The following is an 18,491-nucleotide window of genomic DNA, read 5'->3' on the forward strand; positions in this document are numbered from 1 at the left end:
AACTGGATCACCGGCATGTTTTCATATGAGACCATTCGGTGCCCAAAGATTTCCGCCTGCAGGGAGAGTTATTTGCGACACCTGCTGGATTTATCACACACATACTGTGTGGAAATCATCAACATATTCTGATCACATGGACACACAGTATTTATCAGACATAAAGACTTTTCTAAAGAGGTTATTTCCTTTCAAGCTAACAATTGAAACATCGACATCATTTGGCTCGATGTGGATTCCTTCTCTATAGACATAAGAGTCGGGTTATCATGAGGGTAAAGATTAGTCAGATATATAGTTTTATTACACGTTAAGAGTCTTTAGTGATTGGTTTTATTACAGTTTTATTATGAACGACATAACCTTTTGGATGTTCGATCTATTTAATGTATGCATATACTTCATGTGTGTTTTATATTTCACTATTTTCGTTTTCGGGGAGGATCTAAACTTTCTGCAGTATATCATCCTACCCATTTAATACAAATTTTTAAAAAATGGCACATGACCCCTTATCACAAACTGGTAACTTTATTCTTATTGGCCATACAGTCACCAGCATATGGACTTTAGACGCTGTCGTAGGTTTTCTTTAGAGAGCAGTAGCCGCCACAGTTGAACAGAGTTTCAAGTTTTACGGAGGCGGGTCCAGCTTTGGCTCAGCATAAAAACCTTTCACACAATATTAAAAAAAAAGGACACATTAATAAGGGGATCCAAACATCAGGTCTGCGCTCCGGCATGGCTCTCCTGTCGGTCCTCACGCCTGTCCTGGCGGTGGTCCTGTGCCTCGTGATCGGCTTCATGCTCGTGAGGTCACGGGACGCAGAGGCCACTTCCACGACCTCCTGTGGGAAAACTGAAGGGCCACCAAAAGCGGACTTTAGACCGTGGGTGGACCAGGAGCTCCAGGACGATACAGAAGACAAAGGAAAAGAGGACGGTAAGCTGGGACACACTTTTATTTCACAGGTAAACAAAGTGTATTTAGGCCACACCCATCTCGCGACGCGGTTTGGAACAAAGTGAAAACCCTTTGTCAACAAGTGGGCTTCATGTATGCTGATCAAGAAATGGCCTGCAGAGCATATAAGATAATGAGAGAGTGACATTTCCATTTGAAATCGTGCCATTTATAAACGACTGCACAAAATGAATATTTCTAAAACAAAATGTTGACTTTTTATGGTTGATAAACTTTGCATATTGTACCTTAAACTTTATTTCTTTCGGAAATTCGCCAGCTAAGTAATTAAAATGAGCTCCCTTACCAGCTGTAACGTGAAAGAGATACTTATGCATCAATACTTACACTCCAAGAATATAATTACACTATTCTAAAGTGGGTCATTCTGCATAATTACTGTTTTACATTTGGCATTTTTTTATTATTTTTGCTAATAGCTCATTCACGAAAGTAACAATTTTAATAGAGAATTTGTCTTTACAAAAGCAACATGTTTGAATATTCACTAGTGGACATTATCAACATTATATGCTCACATGATACATAGTACAATACATGTTTATGATTCATAATATGAATCATAAACGGTTTCTGATGAATTATCAATGAAGCTTTAACTTGAACTCTCCGAGAGTATTGATTCGATCAATGCTCTTATAAACATAACAAGGAATTTATTGAACAAAACTGCTCAATGGTCCTGCTTTTGTTCCTGTCATTATTTTTAGAGGATGCTGATTGGGTGGACAACAATGAGGAGGAAGACCTTCAGCACGTGCCCTTCTCAGCACCAGGTTACCCGGAGGAGACGATGCTGAAGAGATCCAAGGATTTTTACACTCTTATGAACCAGCGGAGGACTGTCCGGTTCATCAGTCCAGATCCGGTCCCACGAGAAGTCATCAATAACGTCATCCTCACTGCAGGCACGTGCAAATCTAAAATGGGCCGCTTTTAATTCGCTACGAACCAAAGTTTTAAAAGAAAAAACCTTCTGTTTGACAGGCACGGCCCCCAGTGGAGCCCACACTGAGCCCTGGACGTTTGTTGTGGTGTCGGAGCCAGAGACCAAGCACCAGATCAGACAGATTGTGGAAGAAGAGGAAGAGGTCAACTACCGTCAGAGGATGGGGGACAAGTGGGTCACTGATTTGGCCAAACTCAGGTGAGGACTTACTCCACTGACACATTTATAATAATATATTCATACGAGAACTCTAATCGTATACTGATAGAATTCAATCCCCATCCGCTTGTCATAAATCCTAGCCTGACTTACACATTGATTATCAGTCATCATGAACCAATAGAACTACATTTTCAAATTTTATTCTTATTCTCATTTGTTATACGGCTTAGGACCATGATGACATGGTGTGGAGTAATCACAAAATGACACACGTCGCCCCCTTTTTTTTCCACAACTTTCTCCATCACGCAGGACAAACTGGATCAAGGAGTACTTGGACGTTGCGCCGTATCTAATCCTCGTCTTCAAACAGATCCATGGGATTCGACCAGACGGCAAGAAAATAACACATTACTACAACGAAATCAGTGTCTCCATTTCGTGCGGCCTCCTGCTGGCTGCATTACAGGTACGGAATGACATCACCCTTTGCAATATAAATCAGCCAATTCACGTTTTTTTTGTCATAAATACCATCCAAACAAGTATATGTAACTATATGCATCTTCTCGAAGATGCATGCAATCACAGATAAATTAACATCTGTTCTCTCTCCATATTCTAATCAGAACGTGGGTCTTGTCACCGTCACATCGACGCCCCTGAACTGCGGCCCCAAACTGCGGCTCCTCCTCAAACGGCCAGCCAATGAGAAGCTGTTGATGTTACTTCCTGTTGGTTACCCTGCTGGTAACGCCACAGTGCCCGATTTGAAACGCAAGCCTCTGGATGATATTATGATGCACATATAAAAGAATCAGTATGTGTGGAAAATAGGTTTTTGCTTTGCCTGCAGCTAACAAAATCAGCAAAATATATACCCAATGTGATTAGAAATGTTTTAATTGTTTTGATTTTTAAATACAACAATCATATTTTACTGAAAATGTTGACTCATTATCTTAATCATTCAACCATTATGGTTAAAGAAACAGGTTTATAACTTTGTACATCAATATATAGGATGAGATGTCACTGCATAATATGGCCGCAGTACAAATGTTAATAATTCAAACACACACAAGGTCAACTGCGCTCTTAACAAACTGAGATCTAAATGCTTTCCACTGCTGCCAAAAATAAAGTACAATCTGCCTTCAGTTGTCTGTTCTGGGCTTTCTTGTGTAATTATATGTATATTTATAACTAAGCTGAAATGTAATGTCCTTGTGCATTACATGAAGAGTTTGAATTAGGTTTTTGTCCCATAGTAATGACCATAGTACTTTGAAAAACATTTAAAGAGCTATTTATATATATGTTTGTACTTGTATGTTTGTACCTGTAAAGCCGCATCAATTATTATGACTGAGAAATAATAAATATGCTCATAACGTTATTTGTATTATATGGGTGCCACTACATGTTTTCAGAGGGGGAACAGCTTTATCTTTGACATCTTTATTCTTTCAGCAGATATTCAATATTATTATTCTGCTAAACCAAGACCCAGAACCAAACAACCAAACGCTAAATTAACATTGCAATGGTGCCACCCTCAATTAAAAAAATAAAGGATTTTTGTGGGACCTCTCAGCTAAAATGCCATGTCCTTACACCCAAACATGATTGAACAAGATGTCCACAAGTAAGACATTTTCAGAACCCGCCCTTGTTATTCTCAATTAAGTCATCAAGTAGGTTTTATTAAACGACTACTTTAAATAGAGCTCAAAAAGCCATTGCACGGCTATTCAGACGTTATACCGTTAGGGGTCAGTAGCGCGACGAGAAAAAAAACGTTGAATAGCCCAGCGTAGACGTCGAAGAAGAAGGGCAACATTGCGCATGCGTACACCACGTACACCGATGATCGGAGCTGTCTTGGCTGGATGCTAGCTGGCTAGCTAACGGTCTGTCAAGTCGCACACATTGGGATAGAAGGGGGAAGCGCAGCGGTGGAGAAGAAGGGCGACTCGAGCGCCGCGACGAAATGGCCGGGCAACAGTTCCAGTACGACGACAGCGGCAATACCTTTTTCTATTTCCTCACGTCCTTCGTCGGACTCATTGTGGTCCCGGCTACATATTACCTCTGGCCCCGGGATCAGAATGCTGGTAAGGCCCGATGTCTGGCTCGGCGCTAACTCCGCGAGCTAACTCAAGAGCAGAGCTGGTGTAACGTGAAGTTTTATCCTGTAACGTTTAAAGAATCACTCGTTGTCACTCCTGTTAATCTTGGGAGTTTCCTGCGTGACGCGGGAGGCTGTGCGACTTAAGCCGACGTGACTTTAACTTCTATACGTGAGCTAGCAGACGTTACAAAGATGATGCCCACGTCTCTCTTACTGTTCAGAGTTCGACTAGAACTACAAGTGTTAAACCACAGTTAAACCACCAACTGTAACGTTTCACTTGACGTCACATAAACGTAATGTTCGCCTTCTTCGCCGGGTTAAAACATGAGTTTAAGTGCTCGCGAGTTAAGCCAGAGCTTAAAACGCCAAAACCCAGCGTCACTCTCTCCAGCATTCTCGGGCTTGTGGCTTTATTGACCTTACCCTGATGCGGTCTTATCGCAGCAGCGTTACAGCTATCTGTTTGTCAACAATCGAGCCTATCTAACGCGGGTTATGTAACAAATGCAAGCAAACTTTCCTCCGCTGCTCTGCTGGGAATAGTTGAATGACAAGTCGCCATGAATTTGAGTTTGAAGATGTTGTTGACAGTTCAGGGCCATTTGATTATGAGAGGACATATTGCATTATAAATCAGTTAACACCCCAGCGTTAACTGGTAATAAATTAATACAGATTCATGAATTCATATTTCTGAACGCATTTCAAGCAGAATGAAGAACACGCACGCCTCTCCTTGCTTGGCTAACATATTCACGATAATGATATATTCTCAGGGAAAATGTCACCCGCCCCCGATTTATTGATTCTTAACTTCAAACACCTGTACAATGTGACCGGTATGATGGTGCCAGTGTGTCAGTAATCTCTCTCTTTCTCTCTCTCTCCATCCCCATCCTCTTTTCAGAACAACTGCGTCTGAAGAGCCTGAGGAGGGTACATGGCAGGTGTCTGTGGTACCGGCTCAGGCTGACAAAGTCACAACAGAGCATCATCCCAACACTAAAGTGAGTCCCAATACTTGGGTTTGAAGTTTTCTTTGTGAAAATACAAATGATTTGTTGGCCAGAGACAACTTGGGTGGGTTATTCTTTTGAGTCATTCACCATTGGTAGATATTTATGGCACTGCTATCTGTCATATGAGTCATTTAAATGTTTGACATATAAATGAGTAAACCTGTCACAGTGTAAAGTAACGTGTGCTGTCAATGTAAACACTGCGGTGCACTGTTTAACATTTCTCTATGATCACAAACCTGCTTTCTCTGTTTGTTTATTTGTTTCGTGTGTGTGCGTTAATGGAAAGATGGGTTTTCAAGTGAGGTTCAGCGTCTGACTCGTTTTCTGTGACCGAAGCTGTTTGAAGCGTCCAGCCTGTGTATCAGTATGTGAGGGGTGATCTTAGTATCTGTCCCCCCCTCCCCTTTCACAACTGTCGTTTAATAATAATAATAATAATAATAATAATAATAATAATAACTACTAATAATGGTTATTATAGGAATCCATCATGTATTTTTTTTCTTCTGTTCGAGCCATAGAGATGATTCAGGCCAGTGAGCGGTTGTCATGGCAACAGATGCTGCAGAGTAGGCCATAGGTTTTGCGATTGTCATGGAAACAAGTTCAACTTCAATGCATAAGCAAACAACAACAACAATGTCGGGAACATGTCTTTCTCTTCTGCTTGTACACAGTGGAAACTGTAATCTGGTAAATGACCTAATGGTTGTGGCTTTACATCCCAAAAGCTAGATGAGATTGCAGATTGCTTTTGCGTCCCGTCTAAACTCCAAACAGTTCTTAGAATTGCGAACCACGGCGTGGCAGTGTCTCTGCAAAAAAATGAGACAGGTCTGATGTTTTCTCTGGGGAGCACAGACGTGTGTGACATACTTTTCCTGTTTGTGTGTTGCCGTTTTCAGGAAAGCAGCCTTGTTGTCCGGCTGGGCTGTCTTCCTGCTGCTCGCCTACAAGGTGTCCAAGCTGGACAGAGAGTACCAGGAGTATAATCCATATGAAGTCCTCAACTTGGACACGGTAAACAAACACACACACACACACATACAGAACATAAAGTCTGCGTTATACTACAAAGCCTCTAAAGTCCCCAAAGACGCGTTTTATCTTGTGTGCAGAAGATATTACACTCATAACTTCTGAAGATGAAACACAAGATAAAAATATCATCTTCCATCTCTTTTGAAATTCCGCTGTGTTTTTTTTTCTGTTGCTCACACTATATGTGGTCTGGAAATGAATTGTAAGTATAATTCTGTCCACAGGGTGCATCGCTGTCAGAAATCAAGAAGAAATACCATGTGCTGTCACTCAAGTACCATCCTGACAAAGGTGGCGATCCGTCCACGTTCATGAGAATTGCCAAAGCTTATGCTGCGTAAGTTTCCTTCAGGCCTCGACTTTGTAAGCCGGACAGCAAGCCCACACCTGCATTTTGTTTTTATTCAATCCGGCAGTCAAATTGGGATTAAGATGTCTTCTCCAAGGGAGAAAATACACATTCACAAGAGTACAATCGGCAAAATACAAACTAAACAGTACACTAGTACACAATAAACAGGTATTATAAACAATTACAAGAGTCATAGTTATATACTGTAGGTACGAGATTTCAATTAGAGAAGAGATGTGAGGTCATTTGAAAGAGTTTAATAAATTCATATTTGCATCATATCATTACTAATCATTTGTATGTCCAAAATAAATGTTGAGATAATTTTGACTTTCAAATTGTTTTCACAGTCTGACCAATGAACAATCGCGACTAAACTGGATAACATACGGCAACCCGGATGGTCCAGGAGGTGAGTGAAGCTCCTTTAAATCCCACACACACTTGCACTGGTGTGTGTTGCCACACCTTCTGTGCTCGATTCCAGCGAGTCAGCATCCTGTGGTCATGAATGTGTTAAACAATGGACGATGAGCTGAAACACGGCAACCCATTTATTTCAGTGAGAGCTGAGCCCACAGTAAAAATGTTTCCCACTTCTAATATGGCTTATGCATTCTCACTCTGCTGCAATTATTGAATGAAATATTCATATTGCGCAGTTTTTTCTTACTTAAATGAAGAATGTTTTGATATAATTCCCGGTAGTTCAATACATTGATAGTCTATATGTGTGAATTAAGTACTTGACAGATGGAAATACATGAGTATTGTATAATTTAGTGAAGAACTTGAGTGCAAAATTAACACGACAGTTTCAAGTGAAATTATAGAGAAAAACAAATAGATATTTCCATATACACACAGTTTGTTCATCACATTGAGTGGTACCGCATTCTTAGAATGATATTCTCTCAAAATATTTCACAACAGAGTTTCTATGAAACTTGAAGAAGCATCTGCTCATTATGATCCATTTAGAAGACACAACTGTGTGTTACAATATCTCTGCTTTCCTGCAGGAGGAGATTTTGCCATTTTTGCCTCTTATGTTTGTCTCTATTTCTAGCAACGAGCTTTGGTATTGCCTTGCCGGCCTGGATTGTTGACCAGAAGAACTCCATGCTGGTATATGTTTATTGATTATGTCAATGTAATTTTAACTGATGAACCAAACTTGATTAGCTTGAAATGTTCTGTATTATACGAGGAGAGAGTCGATGTCATCAATAACCTAAAGAGTGGATTATATGTTCTTCTGCAGGTGCTGTTGGTATACGGACTCGCCTTTATGGTCATCCTTCCTGTCGTTGTGGTAAGTCATGTGATAATAGAGTGTATAAAAAAAGTTGCCCTCTCTTCTTCTTTAGTTTCTTTATTGCTCACCTTTCTTTGTACTCCATATCGTAGGGCACATGGTGGTACCGCTCCATCCGATACAGCGGAGACCAGATTCTCATCAACACCACGCAGCTCTTCATGCATTTCATGTACAAGACGCCCAACATGAACATGAAGCGTGAGTCTTTCACAAGTTACACTTTCTTTTTAAGAACTGTTTTGAATTATGAGAATACGCACACGTTATCACTGTTTTTACATCTGCTCATAATATAACATTTTATTATTAAATAACTGTTTGGGCAGATTCAAAACCTTCATGCCAAATATGAGTAAATTTGACCGGTAAAAAAAAAATAATCTAAAATACACGAGACTGACTGGCTGGTCAATAGTCATTGGCGGTCAGCTGACTGCAAGCACATTTTGGGTTATGAGTCAATGTCCTGTCATCTCCTCTCTTTCTTTTTTTTTTTTTTTAACTCTAATTTTCACTAATTCTTCCTTCCAGGGTTGGCGATGGTGTTGACAGCAGCGTTTGAGTTTGACCCTCGCAGCAATAAAGACGCCACCATACGACCAACAGACAACATCGAAGTGCCACAGGTAATACAAAACATCAGTGCTGATGTATACGTGATGTCTGTGAACAACTTCATCGGGCCTGCAAAGATTTGCATCTGAGTGAGCAATTTAATGGGAAACACCATAAGATGAGCAGAGTCTGTGTGCCAGAAACAACCTCTCCTGTCTGTCTTGCAGTTGATCCGTGAGTTGGGGAATATCAACGTGAAGAAGAAGGAGCCTCCATTCTGCTATCCTTACAGTTTGAAGGCCAGGGTCTTGGTGCTTGCACACCTGGCACGCATGGACGTATCGGAGGAGCTGGAGGAAGGTAATTGAAATTCATAACGTTGGTTGGGTAGAAATATCAAGAAAAATATGTTTTACTATGCGATGAAGTATTGAAATTATTGTTCTAAAAGCGAATCTTAAGAGGGCCATGTCCGTCAAAACACTGCTGTGTCTCACATGGGCACAACACAATGAATTATCACAATCTGATTATTCAAAAAAATAATCAACAGATGAATCTATTCTTAAAATAATCGTTAGTTGCAGCCCTAGTGAGTTCCCAAGCAGCACCAAGTGGTTCAGGAACTGGTTATTGGACCAAAAATGGGCAATAAAAACAATTGCACAAGCTGTTTGGAGTTGGGAAGTCCCATGATTTCCTCATGAATACACAACCCTACAACCCTGGTTGTATGTTTACACTCCTACACCGAGGTAATGTTACACGCTCAAAAAGTTTGGAGGAGTTTTAGTGTTTTTTCCAGCTGTTTGTGAACCGTAAAGAACACGGTTCGAGCAAGCTGAGACGTTTTTTAGAGCTGCAGAAGTTAATATAGGTACTACGCAAGATGTAAACACATCTGAGACTGTTGCATGTTATCCGGACAATGGAAAGATTTCAATACATTTTTGAATTTGGGGACGATAAGCATTATCTGCATAATAACGCTATCTTAAAAAAATAAAATAATAATTTTATATATATATATATTCCCAAAACTTATAATGATACAATGAATGAAATATGTATGTTTCGGTTCCAGATCAGAGGTTTGTGGTGCGGAAGAGTCCAGCTCTCCTGCAGGAGATGATCAACGTGGGCTGTCAGCTTACTATGATGGCCAACAGCAGAGGAGGTACACACACACACACACACACACACACACACACACACACACACACACACACACACACACACACACACACACACACACACACACACACACACACACGTACACACGTACACACACGTACACACGTAAATCCAAATTTAATTGGAGCAGAAGTTATCACTTTGAATAATATTCTCACAACTCTCAACCCACATAACAACTTCTTTGATGAATTTGCCCATTGCCTCCAGGTTTCCATGCTCCTCGACTGGTAACCATAGAGAACTGCATGAAGCTGACTCAAATGATCGTGCAGGGTCTGCAGGAGTCAAAGTCACCACTGTTGCAGCTGCCCCACTTTGAGGAGGAGCACCTCCGCTACTGCATCTCGAAGAAGGTAACTACAGAGTGACAGCACCTGCAGAGAGAGAAAGAGAGAGCGAAAAGATGAAGAACAGTTTCGGCCGTGCAACGGATCAATGTATAATTTGCCGTCTCTTCTCTAGTATAAAGTTCGGAGCCTCCAGGACTTGGTGAGCCTCAAGGACTCCGACAGACGCAGCATGCTGCGTTTCTTGGGGGAAGAGAAGTACGACGAGGTCTTGGCTGTGCTGGGCAGCTTCCCTCACATCACCATGGACACCAAACTGCAGGGTGAGTCCTAACATTCCCACGTCCAAACAGTCTTTGTTTGTCCATCAGCCAACACGTGTGCGGCCGTAACCACCGTAGTCATTTACACCAGCGGTTCCCGACCTTTTTTTGCGCCACAATCCGGTTTCGTCCAGCCTTCACGACGTGGCCGATCAATATGACGTAATGAAATGATACAACCGGCATGAAAACAATTATAAAGTGCATACAAATACAACTCAGCACTACACCGAACTAGTGGGAGCCCTGAGCTTGTTCCTCTGCTACGACACCCGACTGCGTGTTCTCTATATTGTGTCTACTGACTCTACTCTGTGACTTAAAACCTGCTTCACACAGACAGGATGTTGGAAATGAAAGCAGGGCTTTCAGCAGAGTTGAAACGTGTTTTTAAGTTTTGTTTTTGGGGTAAAGTATCACATTACCCATGACTCAGACCCACAGACGGATGTATCCGGTTATTTTTTCAAAATAAAACATCTTTCTGACTTTTCTTTTTCCTTAAATTTCTTTCATGTATTCTTTCTGTGGTTGGGGACCGCTGTTTTTACACGATGACTGAAGACGTCACTTTAGTATTATAGAAAGATATTTAACATTAGGAGTAACGGCTCAAAGAATTGGTGAAATGGTTTTGGGCCGCACGCAAAATGTATGTGTAATCCAGTTTCTCTGGAAATGAGTCAGACAAACTCTTACATGCCGTTTGAAATAGTGTGATGTGGTCCAGCTGACCGTGACCAAAGGTTTTGGTGGTTGAAAGATGTTTTTATTTTTCTTTGCAGTCCTCGATGATGAAGACAGCAATAACATCACAGCAGGGTCCATTGTTACAGTAACTGTGACCTTAACCAGAAAACGGATGGCGGTAAGGACTTGTTTGCATTTGGTTAAACGCTGACATTATCTTATCAACCAGTTACTAGAAACCAACATCTGTGACTAATGGATTTTTTTTTGTCGCTTTTGGAGATGCATTTCCGAGGACGGCCACCAGAGTGCACTGTTGGCTGCATGCATTGTTGAACAGCATGAATGAACTTTCCTGTGAACTCTGTGTGCAGGAGGTGTTTGAAAAAGAACAGGACTCATCACCGTGTTTAACAGAGGAGGCTGCCACGACAGAGGAAGCAGTAAGGATAATACACACACACACACACACACACAGTGCACGTCATCTCTGACCCATTTAGACAACACCTTCCCTCTGTTTGCTGTCAGCTTGAAGAAATTGTGAAGTGTGTACCTAACCTAATTTTCTATGTGTCGAGCAGGGAGACTCGAGTAAAACCAAAACAAAAGTATGGCAGAACAAGAATAAAGCTGCGAAAAAGACAACCAAGTCAAAGAAGAAAAAATTAACCAAGAAGAAGGCCACTCCTGCTGCTCCTGCTCTCGCACCGGCACCTGCTAAAACCAAGCAGGCCAACGGCAACGTGGCGGGCACTGTACGTGTCCAATCGCCGCTGAATAATCTGTATTCATTTCCATATGATTTTTTTTTCATCATATAATCCTGCTGTTGATGTCACAGGAAGTCGTAGCAGCACCAGCTGCAGTAGCAGCAGTAGTGAAGGAGGAAGAGGAGGAGGTTTCAGACAAGGGCAGCGAGTCGGACGAGGGCGAGGCCAACAAGGACTCTCCCAGCGAGAGAGACGAAGACAGCGACAAACAGAGCGACACGGAGGTGGACGAGATCGCCGGCGACGATGAAGAGGTCAGAGAAGTTTAAAGGCGGAAGCGCAAAAATGCAGCGCTCGGTCCACTTATTCCCCCGACCACAAAGATGACCCTAACATCTTAGTTCAAGCCAATAAATGTAAAGGAAATCAAACGCTGTTCGTCCATGTACCGAAATCTAATCCTCCACTCTTTTCGCACCCGCCCCGTCAGGAGTGGGAGGCGTTGCAGCAAAGCATCCAGCGGCGAGAGCGGGCTCTGCTGGAGACCAAGTCGAAGGTGACGCACCCCGTCTACAGCATCTACTTCCCCGAGGAGAAGCACGAGTGGTGGTGGCTGTACATCGCCGACCGCCGAGATCAGACCCTCGTCTCCATGCCCTACCACGTCTGCACGTTAAAAGACACGGAAGAGGTGGGTTTACCTTTTTGAGTTTACATAACGAGTATATAAAATGGCACATCATATTTTCTCAGTGACCTTTTCCTTGTTGTATTCTGTGGACGATCATATTAAACGGATAAAAAGCACAAAAGCCTCACACTTGAGAAGCTAGAACCAGCCATCAATTGGCAGTTGTTCTTGATAAATCACTAAAACCATTAATTGATTATTGAAATATACCACTATATCATTATGGTTATGTATCTATCATACTAAAATGCATCAAGGCTGTATTGTGGCTTATGCTTTAATCCGTCTGGAGTAGACAGGTCTTAATAAGTTAGTGTGTGTGTGTTCATGTTTTTTTGTTTCCAGTGCACCACACGTCCTGTTGCTAGGCAACCCTTTGCACTTTTGTCGTTATTTTCCTCGGAGGAGGGTCTGCAGACATGTGTGCGTGTTTGTTTTGCCCCCTCTGATCCCGGCGTTCTCCTGCCAAACAATGATCACTGACAGCGAGGCCAAAGCCTAATGGGGCCCGTGTAAGTCTGCACCACCAGGAATGTAGTGGCTCGAGGGGACACGCCCACACTCAGCGGCTCCCTGTCTAGCCATCAATTAGTCTGTCACTTCAACAGTTCCTGCTGTTGTTTGTGGTGTGTGGCTGCTTTGACGCTGGCTGTTGTGACGGGCATGTTTTCGTTGGTGGCAAGGGCAGGAGATCGTCCAAAAAAAAAAAAAAAATCCCAGGGCAGAAAACTGACGCTGTATTCACGGCTCATTTGCTGCTCACCCGCTGAATAATAATAAGCCTCATTGTGCTGATAATGAGATGTTTGCCATATGTAATTGCACGGCATAGCAATCACAGCCTGAGGGACTGCTGGTCTGATATTTACAGTTGGACCCCATCATCATGTCATATCCATTTTATTCATTCAGCCGAATATCACAAATTACTCGTTTGCCTCGAGGTTGTTTTAATTGCGTTCAGCGTAGGACATTCTCCCTGAGACGGTTCATTTGTGCTCGCCCACCGCACCTCCACAAGTGTGCGTCATCACCATTAATTGTCTTTCTAATAGGTTTACCATCTTCCGTGCTGTTTAAGTGTTTCGTCCGTTTCAGGTTTGCTTCCAGCAGAGTAAACCATAGTCGCCCTGTTTCTTTATGTGGTGGCTGTTTTAGTCCCGACATCAACAGTAACCATCGAACCACAATGTAGCATCGCCGCACACTTTACTGTAACACTATACTTAGTGCTTTGAGCAACCATACCCCTCCAGTCACACAGTGGTGTGACTGCACTTAGAGAGAGTTCCTGTGATTAGATCTGACAGCTGTTTGTGTGTGTGTTGTTCCCCAGGTGGAGCTGAAGTTTCCGGCCCCCTCCAAGACGGGCAACTACCAATATTCTATCATCCTGCGCTCTGATTCCTACCTGGGACTGGACCAGATTAGGCCACTCAAGGTGACAAGAAAGCTGTTTCTGTGTGTGTGTGCGTGTGTGTGTGTGTGCGTGTGCGTGTGTGGCGCTTGTCTGCTGAGACAATAGACCCCCACACACTCAGTGGCCACAGCCAAAATGTACCAGCAGCTTGCTGAACAATGGTGTTAATTGCTTCCAAGGTGTTGGGAATAAGGGGATTTGTTACAAGCCAAACAGAGCATGAATTGTACTGTTAATTATTCATTAATTCCAACACCAAATAGACATTTAAAAAGAGCATCCTTGTGGCGTGAGCAGTCCAGAAATTGACGAGTTTCAGTGACTGTGAGGAATGTATCTTAACCCATAAGAACCTGGACCCATTTCTCCTTCAAGGAAAATTAAGGGGGACATGATACAGACTAAATAGACCACATAGAACACATTTCTGACATTGTTTTAATGCTACATATGTCACATTGGGCGTTAATGCTAAAAAAAACAAATATTAGTTATTGATAAATATAAAGTGATGTATTTGATTAATATGATTTGGATTGAACAATATAAAATATGTTAGCTAATTATGATAGAATCAGCCAAATTCACTGAACAAATCATAATTTTTAGGTTAAATTCCCAGTGTGACATCACAATGATTTTTGTCTGTGCGTTATAATTCTTAAACATGTAAATCTTACCTTTTTTAAAAATGAAAAAAACAAGCTTTTATAATGTAGACCTGTCACAACCTGGAGCAGACATCTTGGAAAGGTTGTTATGGTAACACAAAAATCAAATAACCTGTCACATGACCCACCAAAATGCTCAGTCGGTGTCACTTAGGGACTTCAAGGATAAAGCTGTATATGGAACTTTCCAGAACATTTAAATGACGCCTGACACCTGTTTGACCCTGGGGCTTAATGTGTTAAAAGGATTTATCTTTTAATGCAATGTGTCAGGTTGGCCGCTGTTAACTCAGCAATGTGTGTTTTATTCATTAAGTGACTCTCCACGGTCTCTGCTGCGGATCCAGTTTGCGGTTAAAAATTTGATTTGACTGTCAATATAATAACGGGTAAACATTACCGCGCAAGATGTTTTTCATGGTGCATTCATACGCACATGCATGGCAGCAAAAGAGAGGATTCAAGAGGAATGTAGCGCTTTTTAGACAATTTGAGTGCCTCTGATTTGCACGTTATACATTTTATACTAAGCGTGTCATGCAGTGCGTGACTTGACTCGGTCTCGTCACACAGTTCTGAAAATCCTTCATTTCTTGGTTACACCGAAGATCATGCATAGAAGCATTTACAAGCTGCACGGTGTGCTTCCTGTCACTAGAGTTTGATTTTCCCAGGTAGCGCTGACAATTTAGGTCCAATGAATGAGTTCCGTCTGTATGATTGTATGACGTCATGTTTACACCTTTTGGTTTGTTTGTAAAAAGTCAGCATGAACGTGAACCTGACCAGAACTAAAAAAAGGGCAGCAATGTATCAATGATCATGTACGATTTTGCTTTCTGTAGCGCGTACCGACTCGAGAGTTGGGTGTGCCGCTGTAAATGCGCTAAACCTGTGAATCTCGTTGCCGTTCTAGCTGGAGGTCCACGAGGCCAAGGCCATGCTGGACAACCACCCACAGTGGGACATCCCCGACACGGAGGAGGAGGACGAGGAGCAGGAGGACAGCGACGGCATTGAGGAGAGTGAGGACGACGAAGAGGACAACGACTGATAGCGAATTCACACACAACACTCAGCCCCGCCCCCTACCCCGATGGACTGGCCATCCACCCACTCCTGACCCCGCAACAGCACCCATACACACGCGCGCACACACACACACACACACACACACACAGAATCCCCGGGGGACAGGTTATACACACAGAGCCCTCCTTCTTCTCTTCCATTTTATCTTTACATGGACTGTGACCCCGCCCCTCCACGTTCCCCCCCCCCCTTTTTCTACAGAGACTTGTTCATTACCTTTCCGTTGCTGGCGGAAGAGAATTCTGTGAATACTTACCCAGGCCCGTGTGTGTGTGTGGAGTGTGCACGAGAGCGTGTGAGCGGATGGTGTGCGTTTGTGTCCTTGTATGTGTTTGTAAAGGTATGAAAGATTGACACACTGTGGACTGGAGGACCTATTATCTGGGCTCTTTTCTTCTTTTATTGAGGGGGTGGGTATGGGGTGGGGAGATGGGAAATGTACAACAGCTAATTCCGTTTGCAAAATTAACAGAAACCCATGACTTCCGTATGGACTCGTCATGACATCGCTCTCGCTCCTAATTTTTTTAAAATCACTCGACACCGATGTTTTCCACACCAATGATACTTTCTGTTGTACAATTAAAAACTGCAGAAGTGTGAGCGTTGGCCCTATTTGTCGGGGATCACATCAACCACTTGGACGTTTTGCTCCTCTTGGTGCACGGGAGCACAGTTGAGTCTCTTCAGGGTTTTTTATTATTTTATTTTCTTTCCCGCTGTCAAACCAGCAAGTCACTTGTATGTACTTGTTTGTACTCACTGTATGTTTCAGGGGATGTCTGCAGATAGACGCTGATCGCCACTCAGTTCCATTAATTATGCTTGTTCTGCCCCTGTGAGGCGCGTCGGACTGTTGGGTAAACGCAGAGGACTCCTGAAATGATTTGGCCTCGTGTATAATGGGGGAAATGGCATAACTCGCAGTGTTACGATTTTTTTTAAATTATCGAGTACTCTTCTTGTCCATATACTACATACAAGTTGTGAGTTTCAGTCTTTTTAAGGGGGCTCAGATACTGATATATACATAAATATATCTAAGTGACAGTTCAGAGAAGCGACTTCCTTTCTCTTCAACCTTTTTCTTTTTTCCTTTTACAATTGTAGCACATTCCAGTGTATACTCATTGTCCGAAAAGGCCTTATGAATACAACTGAAATACCACAACACACAAATCCTTCGGTGCTATGCACCACTGGTTCTTGGGAGAGCAGAGAAAGCTTTTTTTTTCTTTTTTTCTGTGTGTTTTGTACCAGTATTTTTCATTTATTTTGATTCAGAGTTAGTCTCTTTATAGTAATCTACCGCTCCGTCTTGGAATGCATATCGCAGATCGTTCCAGGACAAAACGGTTCATAAGTACAGTTTCGTGGGAAAGTCGGTCTTTGAAAGGGGATTGGCAATCGCACGTGACATGTGATTGGCCCCGTGTCAAAGGGTTTTGCAGCGCACAGCACTCTTGATCTGAAAAGTGTCTCTAATAAAAACCAACCTGTTGAAAGTAACTTTCGGGTAAGACTAAGCATATCCTGTAGAACAAGCTTCATTTTGTAAGTATAACTGCCATTTCAGATGGAAAGGTTTTCCTCCCACCACATCAAGGATTTTTTTTTTCATTTTCTGTCTTGAGATTTCTGTTTTGATTTCTGGCTATCCAAAAGAATCCAATTTTATTCAAACTGTGTTTATTTTGTTATAACAAATGTAACACATTGTCTGGTTTTGTTCCAATCTATATTTTTTTAATTTCTTTTTTTTTTAATCGGCTAGATTCCAGTACAAGAAAAGAAAATCCGAGCTTCCTTGTGCAGCTCTGGGGTTTTTATTCAGTTTAGGGGTATGAATTCTTGTGGGCACGCTCTCCCAACACCACATAGGTTACTCACAAAGACATGTGCTCACTACACCCTCCATCGTTCAAAGCAGGTAGTTATGTACTCTGAGTATTTATCGCTCTGCAATAGAATGTAGCATCAGTGATTTTCGCTGTGTGGATGAAATAAACAACAAAAAAAAGCTGCAGTGAGGTTAAATACGACACCATCTCTCCCATGGCAGACCTTTGTCCGGGCGACTGGCCAGCAGGCCTCCTCCGGTTGGACGAACTACCCAATGACTTATCGATCTGCCACTTTTGTTTACAAAGGAACTGTCATTGTAAATGGAAAAAATATATATTATTTGTATTTAAAATCATTTCAAATAAAAAAACTTTTAAATGAGATGGTGTCATCATTGTCCCCTATAGCGCTCATCCAGAGAGCATGCCTGTCATGTTTTCTTTTTTTGGTAATTTAAATAAGGGCGTGTAAGTGGTTGCTGCATTATTATCCTGTGCCCCTGTCTTAGAGGAATGCTGTTAAACTCTAGTCTGACCATATTTATTATTATGGATTGTGCTCAGGTGGTGCATATATAATACAGTGTGCTGGTGTCAGTATTAAGGCCACGCAGACTCGTTTCCTCTTCATGTGAACAGGTGCGGGAATTCTCTCTCGGTACGTTTTTGCAAATTTGAGGTCAGTTTCTCGAGATAACGTCACCATTTGACTAATATCCTCCCAAGATATATCAATACCGTTTAAGCAAGAGGCTGAATCAAACGCAAAAAAAAATAAATGAAAGGAAATTATAATAGTTAGCATATGTGTAAAATACAAAAAAAATAAATCCCAATTTATTTCAACAACAAAAAAAAAAGACTTCTACACAAACACTCAAAGTGTTCCTGGGTTATCCCAAAAAAGGGGCTGAACCTCTCCAGTTTGAACGCTCCTGTAGTATTTACCGCCTCTGCTGCCTGTCTGAACCGGGGCAGGTGCACGAGGAGCAGCCTGAAAGCGCGCGCGCGGGGGGGGGGGAACCACTCGGTTTGCACG

The 18,491-nt window shown here is 42.2% G+C and overlaps 2 protein-coding genes across 3 annotated transcripts; both read left to right on the forward strand.

Annotated features, from left to right (window-relative positions):
- Window positions 1-690: 690 nt before the first annotated feature.
- On the forward strand, window positions 691-2,908 carry iyd (iodotyrosine deiodinase). The gene is made up of 5 exons (XM_068577624.1): window positions 691-943; window positions 1,696-1,893; window positions 1,973-2,132; window positions 2,409-2,565; window positions 2,726-2,908. The coding sequence occupies exons 1-5, from the start codon at window positions 742-744 to the stop codon at window positions 2,906-2,908; spliced, it is 900 nt and encodes a 299-aa protein (XP_068433725.1). The 5' UTR covers window positions 691-741.
- Window positions 2,909-3,940: 1,032 nt separating this feature from the next.
- Window positions 3,941-17,834, forward strand: sec63 (SEC63 homolog, protein translocation regulator). Of its 2 annotated transcripts, none has more exons than XM_068577199.1 (20): window positions 3,941-4,213; window positions 5,141-5,240; window positions 6,161-6,275; window positions 6,521-6,633; window positions 6,999-7,060; window positions 7,718-7,776; window positions 7,913-7,963; window positions 8,059-8,167; window positions 8,501-8,595; window positions 8,752-8,884; window positions 9,609-9,701; window positions 9,929-10,074; window positions 10,184-10,331; window positions 11,117-11,199; window positions 11,396-11,464; window positions 11,603-11,779; window positions 11,866-12,048; window positions 12,225-12,425; window positions 13,762-13,866; window positions 15,433-17,834. In XM_068577199.1, the coding sequence occupies exons 1-20, from the start codon at window positions 4,090-4,092 to the stop codon at window positions 15,568-15,570; spliced, it is 2,304 nt and encodes a 767-aa protein (XP_068433300.1). In that variant the 5' UTR covers window positions 3,941-4,089; the 3' UTR covers window positions 15,571-17,834. The 2 variants fall into 2 exon arrangements, with proteins under 2 accessions (XP_068433300.1, XP_068433301.1); XM_068577200.1 differs by having other exon boundaries at window positions 11,606-11,779.
- The last annotated feature ends 657 nt before the right edge of the window (window positions 17,835-18,491 follow it).

Source organism: Clinocottus analis, unplaced genomic scaffold (assembly GCF_023055335.1).
Source record: "Clinocottus analis isolate CAN_PGR_092001 unplaced genomic scaffold, fCliAna1.0.p SCAF_15, whole genome shotgun sequence".
Classification (NCBI taxonomy): domain Eukaryota; kingdom Metazoa; phylum Chordata; class Actinopteri; order Perciformes; family Cottidae; genus Clinocottus; species Clinocottus analis.